Source organism: Rhincodon typus, chromosome 17 (genome assembly GCF_021869965.1).
Source record: "Rhincodon typus isolate 14 chromosome 17, sRhiTyp1.1, whole genome shotgun sequence".
NCBI classification, from domain to species: Eukaryota; Metazoa; Chordata; class Chondrichthyes; order Orectolobiformes; family Rhincodontidae; genus Rhincodon; species Rhincodon typus.
In genome coordinates, this window is record NC_063348.1 from 33,676,514 (window position 1) to 33,696,369 (window position 19,856).

General features: G+C 40.6%; 1 protein-coding gene across 1 annotated transcript in view; it reads right to left on the reverse strand.

Moving 5' to 3' along the window:
• Window positions 1-1,934: 1,934 nt before the first annotated feature.
• The window catches only part of LOC109928816 (D(4) dopamine receptor), a 34,473-nt gene continuing 16,551 nt past the window's right edge, over window positions 1,935-19,856 (reverse strand). Inside the window, exons 3-4 of the mRNA XM_020528750.2 lie at window positions 17,694-18,268; window positions 1,935-3,137 (exon numbers count right to left, since the gene is read on the reverse strand). Coding sequence (XP_020384339.1) covers window positions 2,935-3,137; window positions 17,694-18,268 — 778 coding nt within the window. The 3' untranslated portion in view covers window positions 1,935-2,934. The remainder of the gene's footprint in view (window positions 3,138-17,693; window positions 18,269-19,856) is intronic.

Here is a 19,856-nt window from a genome sequence, read left to right on the forward strand (position 1 = left end):
ATGGAGTGGAATATTTCCATTTGTTGGCAAAACTAAAATGAAGGATCTTAAATATGAGACCACAAGGTGCAGGGCTGGATGAACACAGCAGGCCGAGCAGCATCACAGGAGCAGAAAGGCTGACGTTTCGGGCCTAGACCCTTCATCAGAAAAGGGGGAGGGGAAGGGGGTTCTGAAATAAATAGGGAGAGAGTGGGAGGCGGAAAGAAGATGGATAGAGGAGAGGATAGGTGGAGAGGAAACATACAGGTTGAAGAGGCGGGGATGGAGCCAGTAAAGGTGAGTGTAGGTGGGGAGTTAGGGAGGGAATAGGTCAGTCCAGGGAGGACGGACAGGTCAAGGGGGCGGGATGAGGTTAGTCGGTAGGAGATGGGCGTGCGGCTTGAGGTGGGAGGAGGGGAGAGGTGGGAGGAAGAACAGGTTAGGGAGGCGGGGATGAGGGCTGGTTTTGGGATGTGGTAGGGGGAGGGGAGATTTTGAAGCTTGTGAAGTCCACATTGATACCATTGGGCTGCAGGGTTCCCAAGCGGAATATGAGTTGCTGTTCCTGCAACCTTCGGGTGGCATCGTTGTGGCACTGCAGGAGGCCCAGGATGGACATGTCGTCTGAGGAATGGGAGGGGGAGTTGAAATGGTTCGCGACTGGGAGGTGCAGTTGTTTATTGCGAACCGAGCGTAGGTGTTCTGCAAAGCGGTCCCAAAGCCTCCGCTTGGTTTCCCCAATGTAGAGGAGGCCACAGCGGATGCAGTATACCACATTAGCAGATGTGCAGTACTATCTCTGATCTTAAATATGACATGGTCATCACTCATAAATCTAATAGGGAATTCAGGAGATAGTGTTGAGAGTGTAGAATTCAGTATTGTAGGGAATAGTTTAGATGAATACCCAAGATGCATTTAAGGGGACCTGGATAAACCCATGAAGAAAGGAACAAAAGGAATATGCTGATCAAGTGAGAAGAAGAAAGCTGGGAGGGGGCTTGTGAAGAGCATAAACATTGGAATGGACCATTTGGACCAAGCGACCTGTGGCTCAACTAAAAATACGAGGTAAACATCATGTTCTGATAATTGTTCATGATGAGTTATGCTCATTATACGCTTTCTTTTAAAAAAAAGTCAACTGTGTCTTTTTTAGGGAGATCCACCAAGTTTTCCTGGGTCTGCTCATTTTCTGTTGGTGTAAAACAGATAAATTTGGTGTAAGCATCTGAATTGCTTAGAAATGCAGAGAGATGAACTTGCTGTCTGCATAGCATACTAAGCATCGCTTGTTTTCCAATAACTCCTCTGCACACAACAGAGAAATGTTTATTAAGACAACATTTACAGAATTATTATTAATCATACATTTTCTGAACCCAGAGGGCAGTGGGACTTGGCACCCGGCAATGTAGAACTGATTTGGACTGCTATTCCTTCTTGGAGATTGAAGGCAAAACATATAGATCCTTGCATGTGTGTGCTACTCAAAGCACCAATAAATGTAATTTGTGGTACCTGAATTAAAGTCCAACTGGTTTAGTCCTGTATTGCATAATACTGCCAGCTAAAAGTTCAATGACCTCACCAGGCCTGACCTACTACATATCTAACCTTCCTTGCCCACCTGGGCAGCAACACAATCTTCAACCTTCCTTTTTAGCGACAGCAAATGACTTCATTTACAATGTGGTAGCAGCTCCGGACAAATGAGACAGACTGTTTTAGAGCTGTGCGTGATCACAGATTCTTGATAGTCATCAAGAAAGCTAGAGTCGGTATAAAAATTAAAGGTCAAATTTGAAACTGTCAATCAAAATAGCTGTTTCATGCCTTTCACTGTATTTTACATGAAGTGTTTATTTAAATTTACAAAATAAATGATTTTACAAATGATCAACAAAGCAAAATTGAACACCAACATTTCAATGTTAATGTGACCATCCGTGTCATCAACACTTGTCAGGGCCCATTAGACATATCACACTGTCATGAGCGATGGTCGCCTGTGTCAACTACAGTAAGTATGATCAACCAGCAATGCAGTGGTGAAGTAATTATGTGAAAAATTTTTTGCATCATCTGTTAAGCTCCAAATGGAATGGAAAATCTGCCTGCAACACTTTGATTTCATTGGGTGAGCATTACGAGGACCTGTTACATCTTGCTGATCAATACCATGAAAACCATCAGACCTTTTGGGTGAGCTGTAACTTAATGAGCAGACTTCTTACCTCTCAGTCAGGAGGTTGTGGATTCGAGTCGGTCCAAAGACTTGGATCCCATAACCCAGGCAGAAACTCCTAGGGTAGTACTGAGGGAGTGCTACACAGTTGGAGACAGTGCTGAGAGAGGGTTGCATTTCAGAGATGGCAGAACAGAGGAATACTGCACTGTCAGTGGTGTTGTCTTCCAGGTGAGACAACAAACTGAGTTCTTGTCAGTGCTTTCAGTTGGAACCAAAAGACTCCATGACCACTGGTAAAGAGTCAATATTTCTTCCACAATTACAGGCTTTAAAACAGATTATCTGGTGATTATAACATTGCTGTTTGTAGGAGCTTGCTGAGCGCAAACAAATTGCCATATGTCCTACATCTGAACAGTGAAGATGCTTCAAAAGCATTTCATTATGAAGGGCTTTAGGGCATCCTGAGATTATAAAAGTTGCTACATAGATAGAAGTTTTTGCAAATTAGCACATTTTAAACAGAACTTCCAATTCCACTTAGTTTCCTGCATGGATTGCATCTAGGTGTTGGTCATGGTGATTAATTGACCTGTTGGGACTGATTCATTTTCCTTCCGTTAATCTCCAAATGTGGAGGTTCCTGACAGTTATGGTTAGGAGAAAATAGAATGTCACAGCAGGAAATAACTTTAATCATCTATATAAAACAAGGAACTAGCATTATTATGTATATATCACTTCTACAATAGAGTTTCATGTCAGCAACAGGGGTGCAGCACCTTTCTGAAGAAGTTCCTGAATTCCATGTTGAAGATGGTGTAAATGATTGGATTAACAGCACTGTTGACATATCCGAGCCATGTTACGATGTTGAGGAGATGAGGTGAAATGTGGCAGGTTTCACAAGTTACTCTTGTTATATGGACCACAAAAAATGGAGTCCAACAAAAGAGAAAAGCACCTGAAATGAGAAGGAGAATCACTGAAGACAAGGAAAGAAATGTGCTAGTTGGTATTGTGTTTTTGGGAGCGTAGGCAAATCACCCTTGCCATTGCTGACAGTAAATTGAGTATGTGATTAGCAAAGGCAGGAATATCAGATTAGGATAAGACTTTCCAATGTATGTATTGGGACCCCCAAATGCAAACTGATATTTTGGGTTTGTGAATTCTGAGGCAGCAATGACCATTCCCATATCACACTCCAAGGTCTTTTCCTCCTGCCCTCACCACCCGCTGAGGGGTCACAACAATTTTCAAGCCTCACCATGGGATTGCAGTGGGTAAAAGTTTGGGAAGCACTGGATTAGGGATAACCAATGGATTATTGTGCTGCATATTGTCCCTGTTTATAAACTAAATTGTAAATGTTTCCCTGTTATTTTCTCGAAGAGGCTGAAGGTTAGAACAACTCATGTTAAAGGTGGAGTTTCAAAGAACTTGTGGAACTCCATTATGATCCTCACATTTCACAAACTCGTTAATCTTGTTTGCATTCAGTGGGTGACTTTATTGGAACTCACTCTCTGGGAGGCTGTTGGAAGTGGAGAAGATTAACGATTTCAGAAGTAAATTGGATAGGACACATCAAGGAAATAAACGTGGAAAACTATGGAGATAGAGCAGAAGGCCCTTATGCCATGGTGGTAATGTCCCTACCTGTGGGCTCTTGAGGCTTGGGTTCAAGTCCCACCTGTTTCAGAGTTGTGTAACTCTGCAACATTCACTGCATTATGTTTCTACATCTGAGTATAAATACATATCAAGAAAGGGAAAAGGGCCCTGTGGAACTCACTAATAAAAGATTTTTAGTCACAAAATCACCCCTCAACCGTTCCACTTTCCTTGCTGTCACAGTAGTTTTGGATTCAACTTAACATTTTTTAAGATTCAGTTGCAGGATGTGGGCATTGCTGGCTGGCCAGCATTTCTTGCCTGTCCCCAGTTGCCCTTGCGAAGGTGATGGTGAACTGCTGCAGTCCACCATTAGTCCTTGGGTTCCATAAGCATTTAATTTTCTGATTAATCTGTCACGTGGAACCTTATCATCAAAAACCGGGCTAAAATCTGTGTGGACTGCATCAAATAAGCTGCCATTCCTTTAGAAGTTAATTCCTCAAAAAATTCAATGGCGTTAGATACAAAGTTACCATAACTAATATGCACTGATTATTCTGAATTAACCCATGTTCTCTAAATGACAATTTGTACACTCAGAATTTTTTCAAATAATTTGCCTGACACTGGGGTAAGGCTGATTGGTCTCTAATCATACCTCTATCATTATTCTCCCTTTAAAACTATGTGCTCCAATTGTCAAGCACCACAGCTGTGTGAAAATTCTGTAACCAGGGATCCTGATCAATTCCCTGCTATTTTTAGGTGTTTGATATTCCAAACGTTGTAACCTTGTGTAATCCAGTGGATTTGCAGGAAAACATATTCATTGCCGAATTTATCTTGAGTCCAGTCCAAAAATTCGTGGTTTTAATTTTCATTTTGAAAAATTGGCAGAGTGTATTGTCATGATTGGAATACACAGAAACATAGAACATTAAACCACAGAAAGAAACAATTTAGTCCATTGTGGTTGTGCCACATATTTGAAAGTTATCCAGTTAATCCCACTAAATCCCAGTTCTTTCCCTGTAAACCAGTCATGTTTCCCTTGCAAGAATTTGTCCAATTCCTTTTTGAAAGTTATATTGAATCTCCAATATCCTTCTAAGCATATTTGGGATCACAGCAACTCTGAGTGAAGGAAAAGCGTTCCTCATCTCCTATCAAGTGTTAGTTGCTAACATTTGGAGAATGTGTGATTCATGATCAAACTGTGAGATATTCATTCCCACCTTCTCAATTTCAGACAGGTTGCAACAATGTGTCTGCTCAGTACACTTCCATTTGTAAATTCAGTTAATCAAATCCAGGCTAGTTTTCTTTGTCATTGACTCGGGATCAAACCTGATACAGTTGATTAAATGAACATGTAGCAGATTGAGGAGAAACTCTGGCCCAGTTTCTGCTTCTTATCCTTTAAGTCAAAGACTTTAAAGAGATATAGTGAGAAACATATCAATTAGAGCAGAGAAAATTAAAAGAAGACATTAATAGATGTTCAAAATAGAGGTTGGGGATCTTTTGACTGGGCACCTTTCAGCCTACTGGACTCAATACTGAATTCAGCAATTTTAGATCATAATTTGGTTTGTATTCTTTTGATGGTTGACTTTATTCTGTTCCTTAATCTCCCTACTTTGTATTCAAACAGTGACTATCCTGCCTGTCATACCTCCACACAACCATTCAGACACATTTTGTTCTTGACTTGCCCCTTTACCACTCACTTGGTTCGTATGATGGTCATAGACAAGAAGTAAAGTGGACTGAAGGGAAAAAAGGATCAGAACTCTCTAGACTCCTTTCAACTGCTAGGTTTTCTGATACCTGGAAAACTCGACTCCCTCAATAAGGATAAGAGGCAGGAACTGGGCCAGAGTTTCTCCTCAATCTGCTGCTTGTTCATTTCATCAATCATATGAGGTTCAATCCCAATTCAATGACAAATTAAACTAGCCTGGATTTGATTAACTGAATTTACAGATGAAAATGTACTGACCAGACACAATTTTTGGTTTAAAATGGAGATGAAATATAAACATGAGACATGAAGTCTCATTAACATATTTGTAAGAGCAATCTACCTCCCCATCCAACTTCTCATAAAATTGAAACTAATATCCCACAGAATCCAAACTACCGTTTTTGAGAGATTAAAATTACTTACAATACATCTAGATTTTGCAATTCATTTTTCAGGGGATAATAATGGGTTAAATTTGAAAAATTAGAATGCTTCAATATGATCCCTCTCTGAATGACAATTTTGAAATAGTATAGCACAGCAGGGAGGCTATTTGGCCCTCTGCCTGTAATGACTCTTTGTAAGAGCTATTCAATTAGTCCCGCTTGTATATACTTTCCCCCGCAGTCCAACAAGTTCATTTTAATTTTGCCTCTACTGCTCTTTCAGGCAGCACATTCCAGATCATAACACTTTGTTATGTGAAAATGTTTCATTATGTTCCTCTAGATCCTTTGCCAGTCGTTTTGAATTTATATCCTCTGCTTGTTGATCCTCCTGCTACTGGGAACAATTTCTCCTTATGCATTTTATCAAGGACCTTCATTATTTTGAAGACATCTATTAAATCTCTCCTTAATCTTCCCTGTTATAAAGATTTTCCCAATAAATGAAGTCCGCCATTCCGGGACCCATTCTAATAAATCTCTTCACCACCGATTCCAAAGCCATTGATATCCTTCCTAAAGTGTGACCTTAGAATTGAACACAATACTCCAACTGAGGTCTAATCAATTTTTATAAAGTTTCATTATCTTCCTCACTTTTGTACTCAATGCTTTGGCTTAGAAAGTCAACAAGTTCAACAGCTTTCAAAAAGGCATGTGCATTAACCCCAAGCCTCTCTTTTCCTCCAACCACTTTAAAATGTTGCCATTAGTTTATAATCCATCTCCTCATTCTTCTTTCCAAAAGGTGTCGCTTCAAATTTCTCTATTTCACCTGTCATGTATCTATCCATTTCACCAACCTGTCTACCCTTCTGTAGCCTGTAACTATCTTCCTCTGTTTCTGACATTTCTGGCTTTTGAGTTCAAACTTTGAACTTAGGCCTGTATACGCAACTTCAGGTTATAATTATGTAATCCGAAAGTAGTGGTCCCAATACTGATCCCTATCAAATGCCACTGTGTACTTCCTTCAAGTCCAAACAATGACTGTTCACCACTATTTTCTGCTTTCTGTCTCAATTTTGTGTCCACATTGCCAGTGTTTCTTCAATCTCAAAGATTTTAATTTAGCTAACACATCTATTACATTGTACTTTGTCAAACACCATTTGAAAATCCATATACACATTACGCACACCAAACAAAAAAAAGACAAAGAACTGTGGTTGCTGGAAATCTGAACAAAAACAAGTTGCTGGAATAACACAGCAGTCTGGTGGCATCTGTGGAGAGAAAGCAGAGTTAATGTTTCAGGTCCAGTGACCCTTCTTCAGAACTCAACCACACTATCCTCATGCACTCTCCCTATTACATTATCAAAAGGTTCAATCGAGTTAATCAGGCATTGCTTTTTGTTACTATTATCTATTAATCCTGTAATCTTTAACCCCTAAGCAGCACTTCAGTATAAAAATAGGGAACATAATATTCCAAAATAATCATGCTCCTCCTACCTTTGTGGATATGAATCTGGAGTACTACATTAACTCATAAATGAGTGGGTGGGGAAGCAGATTTAAGGAAAAATCAGCCTCATTGAGACAACTCAAAAGTCTTCTTCTAATTGTGGTAAGATGAATAAGGAACAAATCTGTCCTGAGATTATACCTAATATTGGAGATCCTCATCATTACAGAGGTTGGGATTTACCAAAATGTCACAGCATTTTCTAAAACCAGTATTAATGGAATGATTTAAGTTTGATGTCTATAGATTAGAAGCTATAACAATGTATGAAGAGGGATTGATACAAAATTGTAGGGATTACAAAACAAGTAATACTACATGGGAGGTTTTAAATGGCATTTATAAAATAAATTGTACAAGTAGAAAAATCTAATGCAATGTAAGAGACGTTAAGTCACTGTGGCCTCAATTTATAAAACACATTTTCCACAAAACATTAAAGATTCAAAGTGTCATGGAGTGTGGCATACATTACCTGCTCTGACGTCTTCTTGTTGGAATCCCAGTCTCAGCCTCTGAGTGTTTGAGAGGCAATATTGGACCTTTGACTTCCAGGAACACAGCTCAGATTTGTAAAGGATGAACATGATTGAATTTTTTGGAAGAGATTACTAAACTAACAGATAGGGAAATGTCTTTACATATTATTTCAGTCAATTTCCAGAATGTATTTGATAAAGTCCCTCCCAAGACTGAGTTAGTTAAGTTTGTTTGCTCGTGAAAGTAAAGGTGAATTATTGACTTGGTTAAGAAATTTGCTTGTGTGACACAAAGTAGAGAGCAAATAGTCCAGTTAGCAGGATGTGACTGAGAGTGTTCTGTAAAGATCTATGCTGGCAACTCAAATATTCATCTAGATAATGGGGTAGAAAGCCACAAGTGTAAGCAATGGAGATGGAAGTGTAAAATTGTGAAGAGATATTGATAAAGTGATTGGAGAAATGGACTCCAATGTAGACAAATGTGAGTTCATCCACGGTAGACCCAAAAAGGACAAAACAGGCTATTTTCTAAATAGTGAGAAGCTCGAAACAGACTAGTTTCAAAGAGACTTTGGGCCCGGGGTACATTATATTAAAATGCGGGCCCTTATATCTAGAGAACGAGAAAATCAGGAGATAGGTGTTATGCTACAGCTATACAAAGCCCTGGTTAGAATCCACCTGGATTACTGTAACAATTCTGGGCATCACATTCGGGAAGAATATATTAACCTTGGACAGAATGCAATGTAGATTTAACAGAGTGTCAGCTGAACTCCAAGGAATAAATTGAGAAGAGGTTACACAATTAGGTAAGTCCTCCCCAGATTTTAGAAATTTATTGGTTGATATGATCGAAGTTTTCATTACTTTCAAGATATTGAGGGGCATTGATAGAGTAGTTAGATCATGGGACGGTTTCCACTGATTTACGTGTTGAGGACTAGAGACTCGGAGTCATAGACTCACTACGGCACAGAAGGTAACCATTTGGTCCACTGAGTAAATGTGAGCTCCATGTAGCACAATCCAATCCCCACTCTATTCCTAGATGTTTTCAAATCAACTTGTTCAGAGATGTTATTACATGTCTCTAGAGCAGATGGGACTTGAACCTGAGCCTTCTGGCCCAGCGGTGGGGACGTTACCTCTGCACTACATGAGCCACATTCCACAGTATCCCCATAGCCTACTGGTTTCGTTCTCTCAGATGCCTATTCAATTTCCAATTGCCTGCACCAACTCTATGGGCAGCAAGCTCCAGAGACATTGTCTAAAAATGGTCTAAAATTAGAAACAATTCCACAGATACAGTGGTTGAAGTTTGGAACTCTTACATGAATGACAAATGATGCTATAGATCAATGTTAAATTTAATACTGAGATTGATTGATTTTTGATATCCAAAGGTATAGAGGGATAGTGGGCACATGTGGATTTTTAGACTTAAGTTGCAGATCAGGCACAATCTCAGACTGACGACATGAATATACGTCAACAGTGGCAAGGCTCACATGATATGATGGGTCACAAAGCGAAGTTGACTGGAATCACTAGCAACAATGCATCCCTCCCCACTGAGCTCAATACATTCTATGCTCGTCAGTGAAATGATGTCACCTTCCCTAACAGCCTTGGGTGTACCTGTATGCACTGTCACTGCTGCAGGCGTCAGCTCAGCCTTTTTGAGGATGAACCCACAGAAAGCGACTGGCCCGAATGGAGTCCCTGGCCATGCACTCAGATTCTGCCCGGAGGTTAGTAAAGACACACATCAACTCCAGCCTCCCAGACTGCCTCGATCCGCTACAGCTCACCGACCGCTGCAACAGGTCTACGGCAAATGCCATCTCCCTGACCCTGCACTCATCCCTGGAACATTTGGATAACAAAGTCACCTACATCGGACTCCTATTTATTGACTTTAGCTCCATATTCAACACCATAATTCCAACAAAATTCATCTTTAAACTCTGTGACATAGGACTCTATTACCCCCTCTGCAACTGGATTCTCAACTTCCTGACCTGCAGACCACGATCAGTAAGATAGGAAAAAACACCTCCTTCACGATGATCCTTAACACCAGCTTCCTGCAAGGCTGTATACTCATCCCCTTACTGTAGTCCTTATACATTCATAACTGTGTGGCCAAATTCAGCTCTAACTTCACTGACAAATTTGTTGATGACACCACTATAGTGGATCAGGTCTCAAACAAAGACGAGACAGAGTACAAGAAAGAGATAGACAGCTTAGTGGCATGGTGTAAAGACAACAATCTCTCCCTCAATGTAAATAAACAAAGGAGCTGGTCATTGACTTCAGGAAGCGGCGTGGAGGACAGGTCCCTGTCTGTATTAATGGTGCTGAGGTGGAGATGGTCAAGAGCTTCAAATTCCTCACAGCAAGTATCACCAACAATCTATCCTGGTCCATCCACATCGACACTACAGTCAAGAAAGCACACCAGTGGCTCTCCTCCCTTAGAAGTCTAAGGAAGTTCGGCATGTCCACAATGACTCTTACCTGTTTTTATAGATGCATCATAGAAAGCATCCTATCCAGATGCATCACAGCTTGATGTGGCAACTGCTCTGCCCAAGACTGCAAGAAATTACAGGGAGTTGTGAACACAGCCCAGTCAATCCATCACACAAACCACCCTTTTTTCCATTGACTCCATCTATACTTCCCACTGTTTTGGGAAAGCAGCCAACATAATCAAACACCCTTCCCCTATGGTTATACTCTCTTCCACCCTCTTCCACGGGGCAGAAGATATAAAAGTTTGAAAACATGGACTGACAGATTCAAGAACAGCTTCTTCCCTGCTGTTAGACTTTTAAACACACTTTTCATTTATTAAAATTGATCTTTCTTTGCACCTTCTCTGTAACACTATATTCTGCATTCTGTTCCACTACCTTGAACGTACATATGTAAGGTTTGATTTGTCTGGATAACACACAAAACAATACTTTTCACTGTACCATGGTACATGTGACCATAATAAATCAAATCAATTCCAATCTTGTAAAAATGGCAGGACAAGCCTGAAAGGTTGAACAGCATTCTTCTTTTCCACTGTTGTTGGATTGACCCACTGACTAAATACCTAATTTCTAAAACAATTCACTTTGCTGCAGAATTTCACAAGTAAATGAATCAAAGAAGATACAGAAGTGACTCTGGGAGAAATATCAGCCTGAATGTTTAAGCTGAAGTCCTGAAATGAGATTTGAGCTCAGAATTTTATGATCCAGAGGTGAGAGTGCTATCCAGTGATCTGAGGGTTCCACCAAAATCTAAATCCTCGAGCCTGTATGTTATCAACAAAAGCTGAAGCTCTTTACACAGTGTGTGGGATAACTCTAGAGGAAAGCTTGGGGACAGGTTTCACAAAGTAACTTTGTAAAGAGCATGAGCTCAACACAGCTCAAATACAGTTTGAGATAATGATTCAGAATTACAGATAATACAATGACCAAGCTAATGGATTAGGGAAAACAGCCAACTCTGTGGGAATAGCAATGAAGTGAAAGGAGATGAACCAGTACAAAATACTTTCAGACAAATATAATAATGTTAAAAGGGGAGATCATAGAGTTCAAATGAAATATCTGAACAAACTAACCAAGGCTGAAATACAATTTATAAGCAAAAAGATACCCTCCCTATGATAGCCTATCTGATCTAATCCCACTCTCCTGCTCACTCTGTCGACTTTATAATCTTGTATCCAGTTTAATCTCTCCTGTTTACTCCCTCTATCCTTGAATATCCCATTCAATCCTATCCAACTCTGCTTTTCAATCTGCACACTCTTTATATCCCACCCAATCTAATGCCACTCTCCTCCTAATTTCCATGTCCGTTAATATCCCACCCAGTCTATTACTACATTCCTCACCACCCCCCACCCCTCCCCCACCCCAACCATTTAACAGTCCACATTGTTGATTGATTAACTTGCCCTGTCACATTCAGGGGTAGATGAAGTCAGTGAAAGCAATCTACAATGAAACCCTTTTTAACATTGCCTCAGAAAATAAAGTCACTGGATTCGGACTGTTACAAATACGTTCTGAAACAGTTAACTGGGGAATTTAAAATAAGTCATTTCAATGAAAAGCTAGTATCAGTAATGACAACTACGGAAATATTAAATTTTTGTAGAAAACCAAACTGGTTCAAGAGCGTTCTTTAGGGAACGATATTAGTCATCCTTAATCTGGTCTGGCCTACATGTGACTCCAGATACATGGCAATGTGGTTGACTCTTAACTGTCCTTTGAACTGGTCTAGGAAGCCACTCAGTTATATTCACAAATGTGGCTCACCACCATCTCTCCAAGGGTAAACACAGATAATTTATGATTTTACCAACGATACCCATGGCCAGTGAGTTAATTCATCAAGGTGTTTTTAGGTGTTGGTTTGAGAAATAAATATTGATCAGGACACCAGGGAGAAGTCCCCAACTCTGTTTTGAAATAAGGTCATGGAGCCTATACATAACATGCAAGGGCAGGCAGAGTTTTTGTTTGCCATCTCATCCAAAGGGTGACACATAAGACAATGCAGTTTTCCCAAAGCACTGACCCTCTAATAGTTCAGCCCTCTTCCTCTACTACCCTTCAGAAAATGCAATATTCTCTTTGCACTGATCAGCTAACAGTGAACCAGAACCTTAGTATAGTCCCTTTAAAAGTCAAGCTTTCTGTCAGTGCAGTCCCTCAGGCACTGCTGTACTCCCTCAGTACTGTCTCTCCAACAGAGCAATACACTCTCAAAATAGCCCCTCCAACAGTGCAGCACTCCCTCAGTACTGTTCCTCTGACAGTACAACATGACCTCAGTACTGGCTCTCTGACAGCGCCGTACTCTTTCAGTTCTGCACTAAATAGCAGCTTGAATGTTTAAGCTGAAGTCCTGAAATGAAACTTGAGCACGAGCTCAACACAGTTCAAACATTTGGTCCGGTTCTGGTGTCATATTAAGATTGGCAGTAGAGGGGTGCAGTGAGAAACCAAGTAATCAAACTGAGAGCTAGAAATAGACCCTTTTATGAGGAGAGACTTTAGAAACTGGAGGAAATAATCATGTATAAGATTGATAAATAAGCATTTGATAGAAGAATTCCAGGGCGGAACAAAGATAATTGGAAAGATGTTTAATGGTCACCTTTCCACAAGAACAGGATAGAGCTTGGTGGGAGGGTGAAGATTTAGGTTGAACAGAGGTGTTGGGAAATGCCAAGAAAGAGAATTCCACAGAAGGAGATATGGATGAACTGTAAGGAAGGAAGGTCCAGGATTTTGACCCAACAATAATTAAGGAGTGGTGATATTGTTCCAAATCAGGATGGTGTGCAATTGGAGTGGAAATTGGAGTCAATTATATAATGCTCACTATATAATATTGATAATTTGTTAATCTTGCTGAGGTGGGTTTTTATCACTGATGCCTATACAGTGATCTGGTTGAGTGACATTCATCAAAAAAAAAACAAGTTACAAAACGTATTGTTTTAATTTAACATCTTGCTTTGTGTATTTCCTTGGTGTGACAGTTGTTCCACTGCCAAATCTTATTGTAATCTTTTCAGAAAGCTGTTTACATGTCGGTGTGGGAGAGCGCTTGTGAAAATTCACTCAAATTGTGCATTTGGTATCACAACCCAAATCCAATACAACATTATACTACTGCCTGATTGATGATCTGCCATGAATCACAGAATCCCTACAGCGTGGAAACAGGTGATTTGAACCATCAACGCTACACCAACCCTCTGAAGAGGTAACCTGCACATCCCTGAATACATTGGGCAATTCACCGTGTCCAATCCACCTAACCTGCACATCTTTGAACTGTGGGAGGAAAGCAGAGTACCCTGGGGAAACCCCACACAGACAGGGAATGTGCAAACTCCACTCAGTCAGTCACCCAATGCTGAAATTGAACCCAGGTCCCTGGTGCTGCGATGCAGCAATGCTAACCACTGAGTCACCGTGCCTCCTGCAGACAGGTGAGAATCCAAACTGCTCCTACGCCCCATTTCCCTTTTCAAGGTTGGTCTCTGAGCCTCAGTATCTTACAGAGTCAGCGCATCAATCATTAAACAAATAATGTAACTGTTCACAGTTCATACCTTTACAAAAAATTAATTGTTAAAAGGGGGTTAGCAAGGATTTGATCTAATTCAGTCTTATACTGGTAGAGATAGGCTGCTGCATTGTCCTTTGAAAGATATATATGGAATATTCATAGAATCCCTACAGTGTGGAAACAGGCCTATAGTGGGATGTTCAGGAATCATATGCTCATAAGCCACACAATATGCTATATTTTATCACTGAACTATTTGGTTATGTTACAAATTTAAATGCCCTCCAGAATGAAAAATAAACTAACATTCTGTTTTCCCCACTTTCAATCATTAATAGCTTTGTGTTTAGAAAGCAGGTTAATGGGATTAGCCCAGCTCGGGCTAATGCTGCCTGGTATCTTGAGAAGGATCATTTCATGTGACAGAGAGACAAACAGTCATGTGATTAATTATTGGGAAACTCCTGGTCTGATTGCTGTTCAAATTAAAACAACCTCATTCCATTAAGTTGCTTGTCTCAGCCAGTTTGCTCAATGACTGCTTTTCATCATTTGTATAAATGATTTGTATATGACATAGGAGGAATGGTTAGTAAGTTTGCAGATGACACCAGATGTTGGTGTAGTGGACAGTGAAGAAGGCTTCCTCAGAGTACAACAGTACCTTGAGCAGATGGGCCAATGGGCTGAGGAGTGGCAGAGGGAGTTCAATTCAGATAAATGTGAGGTGCTGCATTTTGGAAAGACAAATCAGGACAGGACTTAAAAACTGAATGGTAAGGTCCTGGGGAGTGTTGCTGAACAAAGAGCCCTTGGAGAGCATAGTTCCTTGAAAGTGGAGTCAAAGGTAGACAGGATAGTGACAAAGACATTTGGTATGCTTGCTTTTATTGGTCAGTGCATTGACAGTAGGAGTTGGGAGGTCATTTTGTGGCTGTACAGGACATTGGTTAGGCCACTATCGGAATGCTGCATGCAATTCTGGTCTCCTTGCTATAGGAAGGATGTTGTGAAACTTGAAAGGGTTCATGGATGTTGCCAGCTTTGGAGGGTTTGAGCTATAGGAAGACGCTGAATAGACTGGGGCTATTTTCCCTGGAGCATCGGAGGCTGAGGGTGACCTTATAGAGGTTTATAAAATCATGAGGGGCATGAATAGAGTAAATAGACAACGTCTTTTTCACGGTGTAGAGGAGTCCAAAACTAGAGGGCATAGGTTTAAGGTGAGAGGGGAAAGACTCAGAAGGCATCTATGGGGGAAATATTTCACACAGAGGGTGGTGCACGTATGGAATGAGCTGCCAGAGAAAATGGTGAAGGCAGGTACAATTACAACATTTAAAATGGCATCTGGATAGTACATGAATAGGAAGGGTTTAGAGGGATATGAATGCTGGCAAAAGGGATTAGATTTATTTTGGATATCGGGTTAGCATGGATGAGTTGGACCGAAGGGTCTGTTTCCATGCTGTACATCTCTTTGACTCTATGACTCCATGACTGAACGAAGAAGAAGCACTTCCCCAGTTTGGAGTAAGAACCATTCCCCAGTTGCCCTGTGATATCTGCTAATCTCTGAGATACAGGTGAAACTAGCAACCTCAAACACTGCCAGAACACATCAATGTTTGTCTGTTTTACGTGATCCGTGGGAGGAATGGGTGAACTGATTGAATGGGTGGAATGATGTTGTTTCAACTTTCTTATCAAGGAACTAAGGAGCTAAGTATAGAAATAACAATGTCCAAATGTGACCCCCTCAATAATTTTCAAACCCTTTCCTCTTTGTAACTAAGACTGCCTATTTCCACCTCTGAGACACTGCCCATCACCAGCTGCCTCAGCACATTTGCTGCTGACACTCTCTCAGTTCACCTACCTCTCAGTTATCCAATGCTCTTATGCCCTAATTCACAGCGACTTTCATTCACCCGTTACCGGCTTATTGATCTACATCAGCAACATCTTGATTTTAAAACTCTCATCCATGTATTTAATTCTTCCACAGTCTCACCCCGCCCTACCTCTGTAATCTTCTTAGGCCCCACACCTCTTATGATCTGCATCCTCCTCCAAGTCTGCCTCATGCCTGTTCCCGATTTTATTAGCTCTACCATTTGCAGACTTGCCTCCAGCTGCCTGGATTCTAAGTTCTGGAATCCTAAACTGTTAAAAGGTTAGTCCTAAAGCCCTCAACGTGCTGCTGCTGAACACAGCATTGCATTCTGTCTGCTGGGATTAATGCCTCCGATACAAGATTAGACTGGATGCTCAAACACTCATGTCACTAACTATCTACGACGTGTGGATTCTATTCACTCAGGATTAAACCTGACATGTCACCTCATCGCCTTAAGCTGTTCAGTAACAGAAATAAAATATTAAGCTAACCCCTCAGTGAGGGACAGAAAAGTTTGTCTACACCAAGTTAAGTTGGCTACATTGGTAAAATATTAACTAAAAATTGAAGCAAAAATTAATATGTTAAAGTACTTTCTTCAAGTTCACAGAAGACGTAGAGAAGGACAATATTTTTCTCACAGAGATTCATCAGTCTTTAGAATTCTCTGCCTCAAAAAGGTGGTGGAAGCTTTGAATCTTTCAGAGTAAAGGTAGATAGATTCTTGAATAAGCAAAGGGGTGGAAGGTGTTCAGGGTTTGGTGAGAATGTGGTGCAATTAGATCAGCGATGATCTTATTGAATGGTAAAGGGCTGAGTGGCCTACTCCAACTCCTAATTGATATGTGTATATCCAAATAATATAAGTAGAGTTTTTTTCCTGAAACTAGGTGACCAAGTAATGTGTCCTTCTAACACAAAAGTTACAGTAAATGAAGAATCTGCCAATGAGATTCTAACTTACAGCAACTTCCTAAATGAGAGAAGTCAGATAACAATATTAAAATCAATAATACAAATATTGATACAGTAATCCATTAAAGTAGGTTTAATAAAATACTGGCTAAACCACAGCAGGAGTATTACGTCCAATTCTGGGCACAATACACATGAAGTGGCCTTTGAAAGGCTGTAGAGGAGATTTACTAGAATGCTCCCATGGATGAGGGACTTCAGTTATTATGAAAGATGGGAGAAGACTGTTGTTCTCTTTAAAGCAGAGGGAGTTAAAGGGAAAATTAACAGAGCTGTTCAAAATCATGCAGGGCTTTGATAGATTAGTTAAAAGGAGAAACTGTGACCAAGGGCAGACGGGTCAGTAACGAAGAGACACAGATTTAAAACGACAGTCAAAAGAACCAAGGGGAGATAAAGAGAATTTTTTTAGGCAGTAACTTCTTGTGATCTAGACTGCATTGCTTAAAAAGCTGATTCCATATTAACTTCCAAAAGGAAGTTGAAGAAATAATCAAGGGGAAAACTCTGCAGGGTTATGGAGGTAGAATTGGAGGGGGTTGGGGTTGCAGGTTGGAATGATTGGATAACTTCACGAAAGAGTTGGCAAAGGCATGATGGGTTGAATGGCCTGCTTCTATGCAGAGGGGATTCTATATTTAAAGCTTCATTAGAACTGACTGGAACTTCCAGCTGTTCTCGAGCAAGGCTGAATTTAAACAGTAGCCATGGAACAAAATATGAATTGGTGACAGAACCAGATACAACGTACACAGTGCCTGAGACTCACCCACAACAATGGGCAACACTTTCATTGCTTTGCGTTCCCTTCCATTAATCTTTGCACGCTTCCTCCTGTTCCCTAGGCGTGAGCGAACGTACTTGACTTCTGAAAAAGTTACAGTCTGAATGGACCTGTCCACAAACTGTCTTGATAAATCACAGTCTGACTTTTGAAAGAGATGCAGTTCTTCATGTTTGACATGCGTCGGACTTCGGTCTATTAGCGGGGGAGGACTCTGCGGCTCCGAGGGGTCTCCATTAATTTTCCTGAAACCATGCAAGTTATGCCTCAGCTTGCGTTTCCGTGCTTCCTCCCATCGTCTGAGGCCTCGGAACATACCACAATACAAAAGCAGCATAATTGGGCAGGGGAGGAAGAAGGAGCAGACCGAAGAATAAATGATATAATTGTTATCCTCCAATTGACACACAGTCTGATCTCTGTCAGGAACATTGTTCAGCCCAAAGACAATCGGTGAGGCAACAGCAAACGCCAGGATCCAGGTCATGGAGATCAAGACTATCTGCCGGAGATCTACATGTTTCCTGTTGTAATTCAGTGGGATCAACACAGCAATAAACCTGAGAGAGGGAGAGACAGAAACATTCCTGCTGAGTGAAGCCGGCACCAAACAGGGTCCTCGTGAATAAATCATGTGATAATGAGGGCATGAGAAGAAAATAGTATATTAATCATGAGTGACTTTAATCTTCATGTAGATTGCAAAAGTCAGATAGCCAGAGGAAACCATGAGGAAGAATTTATGGACTGTATTTGGGACAGTTTCCTCAAATTGTGTGTTGTGGATCCAACCAGTTTAGATCTAATAATGTGTTATGAGGCAGGTTTAATAAATAACCTCAGAGTAAAAGATCCCCTAGGAAAGAGTGGCCATAACTTTGTAGAATTTAGCACTCAAACTGAGAGAGAAAAAAAGAACTTGGGCTGGAAATAACTTTGTTGAACTTAAATTATGGTTATTACAAAGGAATGAAGGCAGAGCTGGCTGGAGTGGACTGGGAAAGGGGTTTAACAGCGAAGACTGTTGAGGAACAATGACAGCTGTTTAAGAAAATAGGTCATGGGTCGCAACAAAAATATATTCCAGTAAAAAAAGAAGGTTCTAGGAAGGGGATAAGCCAACGATTGTCAACCAGTGAAGGTAGGATAGCAACAAACTGAAAGAAAAAATGTGTACAATGGAGCAAACATTACCAGTAAAATAGAGGATTGGGAAAACTTTAAAAACTAACAAAAGATGACCGAAAGAAAAGAGGGAACAAATATACTTTGACAGTAAACTTGCAGGTAATATCAGGACTGATAACTTCTTTTAGTATGTATAAAGGAAAAAGAAAGGCCAAAAGAAACATAGGCTTCTTACAGAATGAGACTAGGAAGTAATAATGGGGAATGAGGAAATGGCAGAAGTATTCAATAAATACTTTGCATCAGTTTTCAAAGTAGAAAACACTAATAGCATTCCAAAATTACTAATAATCCCTGGGCAAAAAGGTATAAGAAATAACTATAACTAGAGGAAGACAGCCACACCCATTTAAGTCAGAGATAAAGAGGAATTTGTTCTCTCAGAGGGTGGTGAATCTGTGGAATTCTTTATCACACTGTTGTAGAGGCTGGGTTATTAAGTATATTCAAGGCTGAGATAGACAGATTTCTAATCAATAAGGGAATAAAGAGTTATGAGAAAAGGCAGGAAAGTGGAAGTGAGGTTTAAAAGATTACTAATGATCTCATTGAATGATGGAGCAGATGGAATAGCCTATTTTTATTCTTGTATCTTATTGAGTTATCCCCGATTCTCCTGCTGGTGGACTTTCTGTGTGCCTTTTCATTTCGTAACTCTATAAAGACGTCTAGTCTACCGAGGACTACCATGCAATGCAGCCAACTGACTTTTCAGCTTCTGTGTTCTCTGCTGTGGGCTTTTCTGTGATTTTTCAATATTGCTTGAGGTATCCTCTCTAAAGTCCAGTGACAGGATTGGTCTCAAAGTCCTTCACCCACTGCTGTCCCTGGTGGATAGGCTTCTCTTCTAGCTTTGCCCACACTTCTGCAGTCAGATTGGTGAGCTAGCCTCATCCTTCACCTATGGTGCTTTACTTATACTGGGCTTCTCTTCAGCTGCTCTCTTGCTGCTGGCCACTG